Here is a 15,375-nt window from a genome sequence, read left to right as displayed (position 1 = left end):
TCGCTGCCCCAAACAGGCTGCCAACATTTCATTGTCCTATGTGGGACACATGACAAGAAACTCTCGACTTGACTTGAAGGTTTTGTTATTCCTGCTTATGCCACAAATCATTTGTAAGTAAACAATTTTCGTAGGATCCAAAGGCAGTAGTTCGTTTTTGACTAATGGAATCCTTTGCTCTACTTAGATGGTTCCAATTTTTATTCCAAGTTAATGACAGAATAGACAATAGACAATAGGTGCAGGAGTAGGCCATTTGGCCCTTGGAGCCAGTACCACCATTCAATGTGATCATGGCTGATCATCCCCAATCAATACCCCTTTCCTGTCTTCTCCCCATATCCCCTGACTCTGCTATTTTTAAGAGGCCTATCTAGCTCTCTCTTGAAAGCATCCAGAGAACCTGCGTCCACTGCCCTCTGAGGCAGAGAATTCCACAGACTCACCACACTCTGAGAAAAAGTGTTTCCTCGTCTCCGTTCTAAATGGCTTACTCCTTATTCTTAAACTGGCCCCTGGTTCTGGACTCCCCCAACATCGGGAACATGTTTCCTGTCTCTAGTGTGTCCAAACCCTTAACAATCTTATATGTTTCAATGAGATCCCCTCTCATCTTCTAAACTCCACAGTGTACAAGCCCAGCTGCTCCATTCTCTCAGCATATGACAGTCCCGCCATCCCGGGAATTAACCTTGTAAACCTACGCTGCACTCCCTCAATAGCAAGAATGTCCTTCCTCAAATTAGGGGACCAAAACTGCACACAATACTCCAGGTGTGGTCTCACTAGGGCTCTGTACAACTGCAGAAGGACCTCTTTGCTCCTATATTCAATTCCTCTTGTTATAAATGCCAACATGCCATTCGCTTTCTTCACTGCCTGCTGTACCTGCATGCTTACTTTCATAAAGTGATGTACAAGGACCCCCAGATCCCGTTGTACTTCCCCTGTTCCCAACTTGACGCCATTTAGACAGTAATCTGCCTTCCTGTTTTTGCTACCAAAGTGGATAACCTCACATTTATCTGCATTAAACTTCATCTGCCCACCCCCCCAACCTGTCCAAGTCACCCTGCATTCTCATAGCATCCTCCTCACAGTTCACACAGCCACCCAGCTTAGTGTCATCTGCAAATTTGCTAATGTTACTTTGAATCCCTTCATCCAAATCATTGATGTATATTGTAAATAGCTGCGGTCCAAGCACCGAGCCTTGCGGTACCCCACTAGTCACTGTCTGCCATTCTGAAATGGACCCGCTAATCCCTACTCTTTGTTTACTGTCTGCCAACTACTTCTCTATCCATGTCAGCACTCTACCCCCAATACCATGTGCCCTAATTTTACCCACTAATCTCCTATGTGGGACCTTATCAAATCTGAAAGTCCAGGTACACTACATCCACTGGCTCACCCTTGTCCATTTTCGTAGTTACATCTTCAAAAAATTCCAGAAGATTAGTCAAGCATGATTTCCCCTTCGTAAATCCATGCTGACTCAGACCGATCCTGTTACTGCTATCCAAATGTGTGGCTATCTCATTTTTTATAATTGACTCCAGCATCTTCCCCACCACCGATGTCAGGCTAACTGGTCTATTCCCTGTTTTCTCTCTCCCGCCTTTCTTAAAAAGTGGGATAACATTAGCTACCCTCCAATCCACAGGAACTGATCCTGAGTCTATAGAACATTGGAAAATTATCACCAATGTATCCACGATTTCTAGAGCCACTTCCTTAAGTACCCTGGGATACAGACCATCAGGCCCTGGGGATTTATCAGCCTTCAGTCCCATCAGTCTATCCAACACCATTTCCTGCCTAATGTGGATTTCCTTCAGTTCCTCTGCCACCCCAGATCCTCCGGCCACTACTATATCAGGAAGATTGTTTGTGTCCTTCTTAGTGAAGACAGATCCAAAGTACCTGTTCAACTCATCTGCCATTTCCTTGTTCCCCATACTAAATTCACCTTTTTCAGTCTTCGAGGGTCCAACTTTGGTCTTAACTAAAGCAGGTAAAGTCCAGCAGCAACTTGAAAATGGGAGAACATATGAAAAATGGAAGATAAATTATATTACTTAGGACAATTAATGACTTAATTCATCTCCAAATTGAAAAGAGATATGCGAAAAGACTTTGTGACTAGCAATGTGAGAATACTGAACATCTCATGAATAGCTGAGAATAGTAACAGATTAATTTGAAGTGCATGTTGGTGATTAGAACTAGGTGCTATGGAGAAAGTTCGTGGAGTTTATGTCTGCAGAGATTACAGTGCCCTCCATAATGTTTGGGACAGAGACCCATCATTTATTTATTTGCCTCTGTACTCCACAATTTGAGATTTGTAATAGGAGAAATCGCATGTGGTTAAAGTGCACATTGTCAGATTTTAATTAAGGCTATTTTTATACATTTTGGTTTCACCATGTAGAAATTCCAGCAGTGTTTATACATAAATAAATGATGGATCTTTGTCCCAAACATTATGAGGACACTGTATTTGGGTTGAACAGGGGATTTCTTGCTTTGTATTCTATATAACATCATGTCATGGCGAGTATAGCCATGCCCATTCAAAACATTTCAAAATTATTTTTGTTTTTGGGGATTAGGTTCTGAAACAGCAGATTGCAGACTTGCAAGAAGAACTGAAACGAAAAGAATTAAGATGGTCAAGTACTTACACAAGACTTCGAAATCAGATTGATGCACTTACTAAGGAAAACCAAGAGCTTCAAGATGAGGTTAAGGTAATGGAAAGACTTCGGTTAGAAACCTGGAAGAAAACTGACACAGCAATGGAGAAGAAAGCTGAAAGCTCTCTACCACAGCTTACGAAAATGGAAGTGGTAGGTCAGTTTTCTTATAAGAAACATTTTTATACAACGACAACATGCACAGGGCATAGCCATTTACTTGAAAGTAAATGTTATTTTGTAATAGGTCTCATCAGATGTGATGAAAAAGGAAAGCGATCCCATTCCCAAACAGACAAATGGAGGCAGAAATCCACAAGCAACAGGAAAGAAAAGTTCACATAGAAATGAGCAGGTAATACCAAACTTTAATGTTTTTTTGGTATTAAAGGCATATTGGATATATTAGTGGGTGTCATGTATGAGGTTTATTGTGTAGTGTGCTGCTCTTCAAATTGTGTGTGTTAAGTGCTGGTCCAAAGATATGGGTTAGCATTTACCTCCTAATATACATAAAATAAAACAACAAATTAAATGTTGACTCAGGGAGGTTGGAATACAAAGTGAGAAAATAATACTATTGTAAAGAGGTTTTGTAGGACCCATGTACAATCTTGGAAATTATATGTCAGAGGGACTGTAATATTGATTCACCGGATTTATCTCTAGCGATGTGAAGTTAAAACAATCAAATGGATATGAAATATAAATCAATAACAATAGAATTGAATATTGGAATGCACCAGATACAGACTATTTCTGGAATGTTCCAGTGACATCACTGCCCAGCATGAATATTACAGAGTCACTAAATCGTCATTTTCTCTAGCAATTGTCTGAGACTGAATCAAACAATGGAGAACTCTGGAAAGAAACTGTAAACATTTCAATTTGATTACGTTTCATCAGTACTATTAAAAGTTAGGTGGCAGTATAATTCAAATGGTACTGGTGCCAACTGATAGAGGATGCAGTTTGTTCACAGCTAATCTGGCCTGGAGGAAATATAGATGAAACATGATGAATAGGGACAGCTGAGCGAGGGGATGTTAGAACAAAATGATCAAATGCAGGTTTTGCATTAGTTGGAAATCTGCGGGGGGGGGGGGGGGGGGGAGGGAATGCTGAGGGTTGTTACATGCTGAACCAGAAGATATGGTGTTCTTTAAACTTATACTGGGCTTCACTGGGACTGTGTAAGAGGACAAGGATAGAGCATGAAATGGGAATGGAGAATTAAGGTAAGAAGCAGCTGAAATCTGTCGCTGAGCTTTTTTTTAAAAAGCGGGTCACTTCATGTAGTATTTTTGTTTGAGCCACGTCTACTTGATGATGAAGCCTTTGACAGCATAAGAATTCAATAATTTTCCAGCCTTTTCTGTGTATCAGAACTTATTTTTATTTTGTGTCCATCTTCCATGTTTCAAATGTTGACATTGCTGTCATCGTCAGTCCTGAAAAGGACGCAAGCTTCCGGTGACAATCAGTGGGAGCCATCACTTGTTGTAATAGATGATAGTGGTAGCAGAATTAGCTCAGGATACTTCTAGTTTTCAGCCCCGCGACGTGGACGCTTCTGCTATGGGGCCTGTATCAGAACTGGCAAGTTTTGATTGAAAGTTATAAATTTGTAATGTTGATGAGATTTGTCTCCCCCTCCATAGATTTCTGCTGAGTAATGTAGCATGCTCTAGTGAAACTGGCACTTACCCGGCCGTGCAAAGAATATACCCATACATGTGATATATGAATTAATGACAGACACAATGTTGTCAATCTTCCCCTATCATCAGTAAACTGATGGAATGATGTTGAAATAGTAGAGGGAGCTGAATTGTTAGCATATCTTAAGTTTTATTGTGGTCATTTGTTTAAACCTGCATTTTGTCATTTTTATTGTTTTAATTGTTATTCATGAGTAGAGACATATGTGATTTTTACTATTGCAGACTTTCCCGAGAAATGTTAAATTGATTCATCCTGTGAAAATCACTGCTGCTATAATGACCAGGAATGGCTTGAAGGAAAGTGAGTATTTTTCTGTAAATATGGATATAGCTGAATTAGTCACTTTATATTGTACCACGTTATCAAGATAATCTGTTGAGCTGCAGCACAGTAAAATTGATTTTTCAACTTTCATTCTGAATGCTATGCTCCAAATTTATAAAGGTGCCCACTGTATTCATATGCATGCCACATGCAAAACATTCACTCAAGGAAAAAACAGAATGTTCAATTATTTTTAGTGCTAAAATTAATCACTGTATATAATGCAAGTTGTACTAACTTCATTATTTGGCTGGAGAATCCCCCAGTTGTTATTTTGTTTTAAAATACATTGTCGTGAAAAGAACTCTACGATTTATTGCAAGACTAACATTGCAACAGTGTCCAAATTTTGATAATTGATTAAATAACTTAGATGACAATTTGATACCATACACAATTCCATTTGTTGCAATAAAGAGTTTGCAAAAAGTCTGATAGGAGAAAGTACAGAAAATAGTTAACTGGTGGTATCACAACTTGAGTGAATAGTTTCTCAGAAAAATAGCAACGGTGTGTATTTTGCTACTAGAGGAAGTGACTGTGAAAAATACCTGAAGTTTAAAAGGGAAGATAATGTTCCTTGACAGATGGAGAACCATTGAAGTTAAAAAACAGTATTGCTGTAATCTTATTAACTGTTATAAAACAAGATTACCATTTTGTTTTATTAATCAGATTCAACTTTAATGAGGAATATGGAAGACACTAATGTGAATGATCCTGCAGTATCTGCAATTAATCTTTCAGTGCCATGTGAAAGCTCACTAAACCAAGAGCTGGTTTCAGCACCAGCTAGTTCGGTAAGTCTCTAATTAAATGTGTATTAATAATAAACAAATCAAATAACGTTTAAGGCTGAAAGTTTAAATCACCCAGTTACAAAATAGTAATTCTTGGAATGGAGCTTTGATACTTAGAAGGAAAAAAATAGTCAAGTAACCTGACATTATTGTTGGGCTGCGGGGTGGAAGATTGCAACCTTCACGTGGTCTGCCCTGTTTCGACTAATGCAATCAACTCGACGTGCACAAACAGAAGATCAAATAGAACAAGTTGTCCTACAACTTTAGGCTGTGCATGCCACACGAAAGAAGAAGAATTGTTGGGCTGCATAATTAGCCCAATGTGTTTATCCCATGAATAACTAAGGTACAGCATTAAGATTTAAAAAATCAAACTGTTAATCTCAAGTTGTTATAAATTGTCCAGGGGTGCAGCAGTTTAGGAGCATTATAATTGGCCATGAGAATCCCAGTTTAGGGATGCAAAATCCAATCCACGTTTCCTGCTGTGTTGTTATCTATGTGTCAGATTGGTCTCGGGTCCGACTTCTTTCTTCCACCTCCATGACATTCAGGCATCCACTGTACCACCTATATCACATTGCCCAGTACCCAGCAAGCCAGACTATACAATATCACCCAGATTTCAGAACATTAGCAACATATTATTACAGACAAAAGAGCTCAGTCATTTAACGACTATATTATTTCACCTTATTATAGACCTTGCCTTTGATTTGCCCATTACTATCCCACTTTCTTTGCCACACACTATTTATTTTTCTCAGTTAAATAGTTTTTGACCAGAAACATTGTTTCTTTCCAGAGATGTGGCCTGACAAAAGTTTACCCCATAGTTTATTTGTTTCAAATGTCATCGCATTTTCTGCCAATCTTCACCCCAGTATCCTTTCAGGTAGACAAAAAATTGTCTTGGCAAAAGACAATCTACACAAGGAACTCCACAGGTTAGGCCGCATCTATAGAATGGAGAGATGACATTTCAGGTTGGGACCCTTCTTCAGACTGATACAACCTTCCTTTCATGTAGTCTATTTTTGGACTTTCCCTTCAGTATTTCTCCAACTGTGTCTTGGGAGAAAAGGCAGCAACCAAGATCCATTACAAGCTTGCAGCCTCCTACAACAACTTTCTACAAGGTCCAGAACCACACTCAATACTCTAGCTGTAGTCTGTACCAGGTTTTATATCACTACTTTGTACCCTAGATATTAAGTCCAGAGTTCCTTTTTTTCCCCTGCAACTGCATCTGCCCATGACATTTTATCTTGGCCCAATCTCCTATTAATTTTTCTATGGATCTAGTGCTTTTTGAATTGTAGGTAATAAACGTTGGGATTTGGTGGTGGTGGACAACGGAGGGGGAAGAGAGAGAAAACAAAAATAACAAATGTGAATTTAGTAGGAAGCAATGTAGAGTTGGAATCTTGCAACCCTTTGTCTCGGGCTAGGTTGTTTTTAAACACCACGAGATTTGTTCACATTTAAGCTTACACTTCATTCTTATAATGGGTAAGTTGCTGTTAGTAATTTTCCTTCATTCTGTGCAAAGTAAATAATTCTTAAAGTTGTGCTGTATAATAAGGAAATATACTAATATGAAAGTTGAAAATCAACCTAGTCTGTTTATCCTCTAACTTTAAGAGTGCATTAGGTTAGGTTTTGCCATGTGCAAAGCTGTGGGATATCAAAATGAAGATTGTAACCAATAGCTTGCTTTTTAAACATACAGATCTGATGACTCAGTTAAATTTTAATATTTAGAGGAATCAAACTAATTTCATTTAAGCACATTACAATTACATTTTGATGTTTTTTTTTTTAACTTTAAGTGTCTTGAATTTAACGGAGCCAAAGATGAAATTCAAGAAGAGATTAAATACTCGGATGGAAAGGTGGGAATTTGTTCTTTTAATTTATAGAACTTTTGATATTCTCCAGTAATTCTATATTCTTGCTTTCTAACAAAGTGCATTAAAATAATTAAAATAATAAATGACTGACATTTTTTAGAACACCATCCTTACAAGTTTTGAATCACATTTAATGCAGCTCATATACAGTGATTGCATCTGTACATTATCAATTTTTGGTGATGTCGACCTAGGGCAAAGCTGCATCCAGCGTAGTTAATTATACAGTCTTTCCCCATATCATCTGGCAATGCTTAAATAGGGAGAGCTGTTCCAGATTTAAGAATTTGATATACATTCAAAGCAAACTTCTGATTAGCACTTAATTAATCATCCGAACTATTCACAACCATGGGCTCTGCATGTCTGCAGTACGTGGCACCAAATACACTATAGTAATTCGCAAGTACAGGGTAGTTGTGAATTATGCTGGTATCAAAATGTTGCGTTTATTAGTGTTAAAATGTTGCTTTAATTTTCAGCTTCTTTCAAAGTGTTGTGGGGCAGTACCTGATAAAACAGGTTAAAAAATTTGAGGAAAGAACAGTGTAAAATCAGTACCTCAATTGCTTGAGTTGCTACATTTAGTAAAATCTTGGCTTGTCCATTCACTTTGTAATCTCAGAATATTAGAATCAAACTCCTCTTTGCAGGATCCAACAATGAAATCCTCAGTGTATAAAATGCGCAACAGGTTTGTGTACAGAAGAACTTGCATTTGTAGGATGATGACATTCTGTGCTGCTTGTACTAGAGATTAGAAAAAACAAAATATTTTATTTGAACTTTATTCAAATCTCTCTTTATAGAACCCAGATTATTTTCTGCTCGTGTTATTTTTTTTTCTTGAATATCTCTAGGTCGAGCAGGTATTGAGAAGTGGACGACATATAATTATCTTCTCTAATGGTACGCGGAAAGAAGTGAGCACAGATGGGAAGACCATAAAAGTAACTTTCTTCAATGGGGATGTAAAGCAAATGATGTCTGACCAGACCATAGTAAGCAATATCATAATCAGAATTATTATCTTTTTCTTTAATGTATAATTCTGTATAAAGACTGCAGACAAATGTTTCCTATTCTGCAGATAGTATAGAAATGTTATTGCAAAGTGAATTTTAAATGACACATTCACTATTTTACATTTTTAATACCAATGAATAACCGTTACTGAGTACGAATTCAAATCTTTCATTTGAATTGATTAGTAGGACTGGATGTTACAATCCCTATGATTTCACTACAATTGACATTCTTGGGTATGACCACTAGGTGAATTTGCTAACAATCAGACACATCTTCAGTTGTGTACCTCAACGTCACTGGGTGTTTCGGCCTTTTATCACAAGACGCCCTCAGTCGAGGCAGGCCCACCGCAGGTTGATCAGACCTGGGTGTGTGTCTTATTGTTAGCCTCTAGATGGTCACGTGGCAGCCCAGACAGCATCTTTCCTCTTCAGCCACAGCCAGTGACTGTTCCGTTCGGCGGCATTGGTAAGTTCTTTAATTGCCCTCCTTTGTGCCTGCCCTTTGACTCCTACTTCCCTCACGAGCCTTGCGGTGGAACTGGCTACAAAGCTCCTGCACCCCACCTCCACTGGACACACCCTTACACTCCAACCTCTCTCCTCTGCCTCTGCTGCAAGGTTTGAATATCAAAGCTTTTTCTTTCATAAGCCTCGTCCACAGCCTCCTCCCATGGGACCATCAGCTCAATGATGAAAACACGCCGACAGGAGTTGGACCAGAGAACGAGGTCTGGTCGCAGGTTGGTAACTGCGATTTCAACTGGGAACGAAAACCTCTGGCCTAGGTCAACACGCATTTCCCAGTCCCTGGCTGCGTTCAGTGGGCATGAGTTGAGAGGCGAGGGGTTAGTCCTCCGTTTCGCTCCTTCCCGGATGAAGGATGGTATTTGCGTGAATGTTATCTGGGCGTTGATAGGCATGGCGTTGGTGGTAACTCTCTTGCACTCGAGTTCAGCTGCCAAACACCTCAGCACCTGGTTGTGTCGCCTGGTGTATCTGCCTTGTGTTAGGCTGGTCTTACAACCGATTAGGATGTGCTTGAGGTTTGCTGGAACTGCACACAGGGGGCAGGCTGAATCCTCTCCCAGCCAAAGATTTAGGTTTGTGGGAGAGGGAAGGACGTCATATGTGGCTCTGATAATGAAGCTCAACTTATTTGACTCCATGGTCCACAGCTCTCACCATGTGATCTTCCTCCTCTCAATGCCATCCCACATCATCCAGCGGCCTTGTTTGGCTTGGGATATGGCTTTGGCACACCTGGCTGCTTCTTCCTGGTGGCGCACCTCCTCCACCACCAGGTGCCGACGTTCAGCTGGAGTAGCCTTTTGCCAGGTAGGTTTCATTGCTCCCTTGTTGGACATGGCCCACTATGTCCCAGTGTTGGAGGGCGGATTTTGCGTCCAGGACCACTGCTGCTGGAGTCCATTTCTTCCCTGTTGCTACGGTTGGAGCGACACCTCTTATTATTGGGTCCCGGGATTCTGTTAGTGTCATGTCCAGCCTCACTGGCGCATTTGTATTCCTCCACCAGGCTTGAGACTGGCAGCGAGAGGGCTCCATTCCCATAGAGCCCTATGCTGCTGAGGCATCTCGGTAGCCCAAGCCACTTCCTCACTTGTGAGTTCACCAGTCTCACCAGCATAGGATAAAGTGACCTCGTAGATGGTAATTGGCCACATGAGTCGGGGCAGTAGACCGAATTAAAGGCACCAAAGCTTCAGCTTCCCTGGGAGAGCAGTGTTGTTGATTTACTTGAGGCCACTGATTGTATCCTGCCTGAGTTGTTCCACCTGCTCTGCATCCTTGAGGTATGCGGTGTACCATCGCCCGAGGCTTTTGACAGGCTTCTCCAGGACAGTTGGTATTGTCTCGTTATTGATGCGGAACCTTTCGTCAGTGAGCCGGCCTTTGAGGATGGAAATACTGCAGGATTTGCTGGGTTTAATCTCCATTCGTGCCCATTTGATGTTTTCCTGGAGTTTATCCAGCAGGCGTTTGGTGCATGCTTTTGTTGTTGTTATTGTGGTCATGTCATCCATGTACGCCCTGATTGGAGGAAGACGCAGCCCACTCTTCAAGCGTTCCCCTCCGACCACCCATCGTGATGCTCGAATGATGAGCTCCATTGCCATGGCGATAAACAGAGGAGAAATGGTACAGCCTGCCATTATGCCTACCTCAAGGTGCTGCCAGGCGGTGGTGTTGTCCCGTGTCGTGACGCAGAACTGGAGGTCCTGGAAGTAAGCTTTTACTAGCTTTATGATGACCTCTGGGACCTGGAAGAAATTAAAAGCTGCCCAAAGAGTATCATGGGGCACCGAAGCAAAGGCATTGGCAAGATCTAAGAAAACCACATGCAGATCTCCCTTTTCCTTCTTGGCAGTATCTAGGTTTCATTGCTCCCAGGCCAAAGCCCCCTCGGCCTTGTTGGACATGGCCCACTATGTCCCGGTGTTGGAAGGCGGATAATAATAAGAGGCTAACTATCAAACCCATCTATATTTGAAATTCAACTTGAGTTTACTATATTTAAAGCTCTTGAGGTTTTCATAGATTTTTAATCTATTTTAAATGAAACCGAATCTTTATTCAGTTTAAAAGCTTAATTGAACCAAAACGAAGGATTTCATTTTAACCTTTATTTCAACATAGTTTTCAATATTTACTATTCAAATAACAAATTTTATTCAACTAATTGTTCTTATTTTCCCTAAGTTATGTAATGTTGACCATATTGAGTATTGTGCAATGCCTCGATACGATACGATACAATTTATTTGTCATTTGGACCCCTTGAGGTCCAAACGAAATGACGTTTCTGCAGCCATACATTACAAACAAATAGACCCAAGACACAACATAATTTACATAAACATCCATCACATTGCTGTGATGGAAGGCCAAAAAAACTTATCTCTCCACTGCACTCTCCCCCCCGATGTCAGAGTCAAAGTCAAAGCCCCCGGCGGGCGATGGCGAATTGTCCCGCGGCCATTAAAGCCACGCCGTGTGATGCAAGGTCGCACACCGGGTTCTTGATGTTAGAGCCCCCGGCGTGCGCTCGCAGAGTCCCGCGGCCATTCCAAGCCGCGCGGGGCGATGGTGCAAGGCCCCGCTCCAGGAGCTCTTCAACCCCGCAACTCGGGCGGGAGAAGTCGCCGTTGCGGGAGCCCTGAAAAGCGGTCTCCCTCCAGGGACCCGCGGGCTCCCGGTGCCGCCGTCCGCCAGACCCGCAGTTGCAGCCTCCGAACCTCCGGAGGTTGGGCCGCAGCAGCGCTCCACCACCGCTCCACCCGCTCTGGACTCGGCCAGCTCCGCGACGGTGAGGTGAGTAGTCGGCACCAGAGCCCCCGGTCTTCCTGTTGGAGGCCGCTCCTCGTTGCAGCCCCAACGACAACGGAGACCCGACAAAGAAAAGGTCGGGTCTCCCGTGCAGGGAGAGATTTAAAAGTTACCCCCTCCCTCCCACCCCACCCCCACCCCCACCCCCCAACACACATACCTCAACAAAAAATAACAAAAACTACATAGAAACATAGACATAAAATAATAAAAACGCAGACGGACTGCAGAGGCCGCTGCTGACGAGAGTCGCGCCGCCCACCGCCGCAAGCTGTATAATTTTTTTTCCAAATGGCCAACATATTCTTAAACGGTATTCTTAAAAGGACAAAAAAGCTGCCCAAACTACCAATTCTGAGAAATTATTGCATAAAAGCTCAATTGGAATTGCAAATGTAACAACAGTAGAACATGCAATTCAGCCATTGTAGTTCATGCTAGTACTTTCCTCCAGTAGATATCTGGTCTTTTGCTCTTTTCTCTTTTAATAATTTGTTTACACTATTTTCAGTCATCACAATAACACCATTCCCAATCCTGGTAAATTATTACACAGCCTATCTCATGTTGCATACCAGATGTGTAAAAGTTTACATTAAAAATTAAATCTAGAATGTACAAACTTCTGCCCCAAGAATTTTATTTTCATCTCTAACACCAGGTGAATATCTGCTGCCTCAGGTCATGTGCTGAAGTTTTCATCATGTATTTTGTCATCTTTGGACTTTACTCCACTATTATTCTTGCTTTCTATGTTGTGTAAGATTCGTTAAGCAAAAGTCTGCTCATTTTCACCTACCTCATGCCCTTCACCTGTCTGAAAATAAATCCTGACCTGAGAAGTTGTCTGTCTATTTTCCTCCACAAATGCTGCCTGACCCTTTGAGTTCCTCCAGCAGTTTGTTTTTTTGCTCAAGATTCCAGTATCGGCAGTTTCCTGTCACCTAAGTAGTATTTGTGCAGCAACTGCAGCAAATCAAACCATTTTTTCTGGTACTTTTGTCTATTAATCATCCTTCCAAATATTTTTTCGATTTTTCCATGATAATTTACTTTTTTTTAAAAAACAGATATACTATTATGCAGATGCACAGACAACACACACAACTTATCCTGATGGACTTGAGGTTTTGCAATTCCCAAATAATCAGATGGGTAAGTGAATTTTTTAATTGACCTATTCAGTTTTAATTACAATATACTTTAATGGAAGAAGATGATCTAAAGCAGAGCAGGCTATAGTGGTGGAGTGGATATTTGGTCAGAAGTGTAGCTGAATAGGAACCCAAATTTGCAAAAAATCAAAGTGGAACAAACTCTACTTCCACATTTAATGTGTCACTTCTCACATCCAAAACATGCCCTATTACTTGAAATAATATTCTGATTTAATCCTGGAGGAATTTCATGTTCTATGAACATTAATACCAAAATATGCTCATCTTTAAATTTCTGGATCTTATCCTTGGGATCTCCACCTGCAACTAGCATTTGAACTACCTGATCAGCAGACTTCAATCAGTTAGAATAGATCATAACATTTCCTCCATTCTGGTGCTCCACGTTGATGTTCACTGATGACAGACCACTGTTGTTGGCTGGATTATATACAGTAACAATGAGAGTGCAGGAAAGAGATTGGGAATCTTAGGTTATAGTGTTAGAACAATAACCTAGCCCTGAACATTAGCAAGGCGTAAGGGTTGATTGTTGCCCTAAGGAAACTGGGGTGAACACATCCCTGTCCTCATTCACAGTGCTGCAAGTTCACAGGCAGGCTGTCAGGGATGCCTGTCACCCTGGCGTTTCCCTTTTTACCACCTTCTGGAAGATGTAGGAGCTTGAAAGCCTGCACATCCAGACTTATGACTGCTTCTGTCCCACTGCTACCAGACTTCTGAACCTATCACCTCTTTCATACCCCTGTCCCAGAGGTGCTGCCATGTACTCTTGACACATAATTATTCCAATTATTGCAATTTAGTTTTGTTTTGCTTGTTTAGATGACGCTACATTCTATGCACCATTCTGCTGTTTTGCATTTGTTGTATCTATCATTACTGTGTAGTGTTTACCCTAAGTTTCATGTAAAGGAAATATATACCCTTGTGTATATGGCTATAAACTAGTCTGAATCTGATAACATATTGAATACATTTGTTTGCTGAAAGGCAGTGTACTCTAAAGCATGGGACTTCAAACTTTTCAGTATGAGGGCCACATTATATATTTGGCACATTTTTGCACGCCGTAGGAAAAAATATAAACTTTGTCTATCTGTCTCGATGCAAACTATCTTCTCCAGCAGGGCGTCAATGATGTCGGGTCGGGTGGGGGGAGGGGCGTCCCTGGAGCCGAGGGAGAGGCCGCGCCGCGTTGGTCCGGGAGTGGGGAGACACCGTGCCAGGTATCCTCAGCCTCTTCCTCTCCCGGCTCCAGGATGCTTGATCCCCCCCCCCCCCCAGGGAGGCAGTGGCCTGGCCCAGGGGGGGGATCAGAAAAGGAAACTTACCTGTGGAGCTGTCGGGTCCCTGAGGGGGAAAAAAAGATTTTTACGCCAGTCAAGTAAAGACGGGGCGCTGTTTTATCTCGCTAGCACAGAACCCGCTAAATAGCCCACTGTAAGGAACGTGTTAAGAGCTTGCTGCGGGCCGGATAAAATCTCGTGGCGGGCCATAGTTTGGAGACACCTGCTCTAAAGCATTGATTTTTTTAAATCAAAGTGAGAGAATCCATATTCTCTACTTTAAAGGAAATTATCTGAGTTTATTATTACTGCAATCATTGCTAATATTGGTAACTTGGCTCCACAACATCTTATTGGATTCAACAGAATAGTGTAGAGGAGATTCTTTTCAATTTAAAAGATTGTAATCTTAATTTAGTTTAGTATTATAATAATTCTAGGCAGAACTTAAGTCCATTATTGAATGAGCATCTGGAGACTGAATTAAAAGCAGACTACTGAATGTGATGCAGATCGGCATGGCACAGGCCAGACTGCATATTGCAATGTACAAGAGTGGAGTTCCTGGAGAGTAGAAAACTATATTAATGCATTTTCAATAAACTTCATTGATTATAACAAGAATATATCAGTGAATCTAAAGATGGAATTGCAAAGCATAATACAGGTATTGATATTATATTACTGATTCCAGAGAAGCATTACCCAGATGGCAGAAAGGAAATCACGTTTCCAGACCAGACCATCAAATACTTGTTTGCAGATGGTCACGAGGAGAGTGTGTTTCCCGATGGAACAATAATACGTGTACAGCTGTAAGTAAACTGCCTTAAGCTATCTGCATAGATTTCAGTTAAACTGATATTTGTAGAAATAGGTGTAGGTTCAGTTCTATTACATTACAATCTATCTGCATGATCTTATGGCACCAATAATGGCTGTTATGCTCTATTCCTCCCATCTTTTGATTGTTATTGAACATTACCAAGGATGCATATACTGACATTACTTAATTTGGTGTACACCAGATTAAAAACCCATCTTCTCTTCCAAATTGTTAGT

The 15,375-nt window shown here is 41.2% G+C and overlaps 1 protein-coding gene across 4 annotated transcripts in view; it reads left to right on the top strand.

The window, feature by feature from the left end:
- cenpj (centromere protein J) overlaps positions 1–15,375 on the top strand; it is a 68,926-nt gene that overhangs the window by 51,165 nt on the left and 2,386 nt on the right. For 3 of the 4 annotated variants that reach the window (XM_033022720.1, XM_033022722.1, XM_033022718.1), the window contains 8 exons: positions 2,619–2,855; positions 2,950–3,057; positions 4,652–4,730; positions 5,430–5,554; positions 7,390–7,452; positions 8,331–8,471; positions 12,917–13,001; positions 15,008–15,128. In XM_033022720.1, coding sequence (XP_032878611.1) covers positions 2,619–2,855; positions 2,950–3,057; positions 4,652–4,730; positions 5,430–5,554; positions 7,390–7,452; positions 8,331–8,471; positions 12,917–13,001; positions 15,008–15,128 — 959 coding nt within the window. The remainder of the gene's footprint in view (positions 1–2,618; positions 2,856–2,949; positions 3,058–4,651; positions 4,731–5,429; positions 5,555–7,389; positions 7,453–8,330; positions 8,472–12,916; positions 13,002–15,007; positions 15,129–15,375) is intronic. The other variant, XM_033022721.1, reaches the window with a different exon arrangement.

This window comes from Amblyraja radiata, chromosome 6, assembly GCF_010909765.2.
Source record: "Amblyraja radiata isolate CabotCenter1 chromosome 6, sAmbRad1.1.pri, whole genome shotgun sequence".
NCBI classification, from domain to species: Eukaryota; Metazoa; Chordata; class Chondrichthyes; order Rajiformes; family Rajidae; genus Amblyraja; species Amblyraja radiata.
The sequence above is the reverse complement of the archived record's forward strand: the minus strand, read 5'-3'. Positions and strand labels throughout refer to the sequence as shown.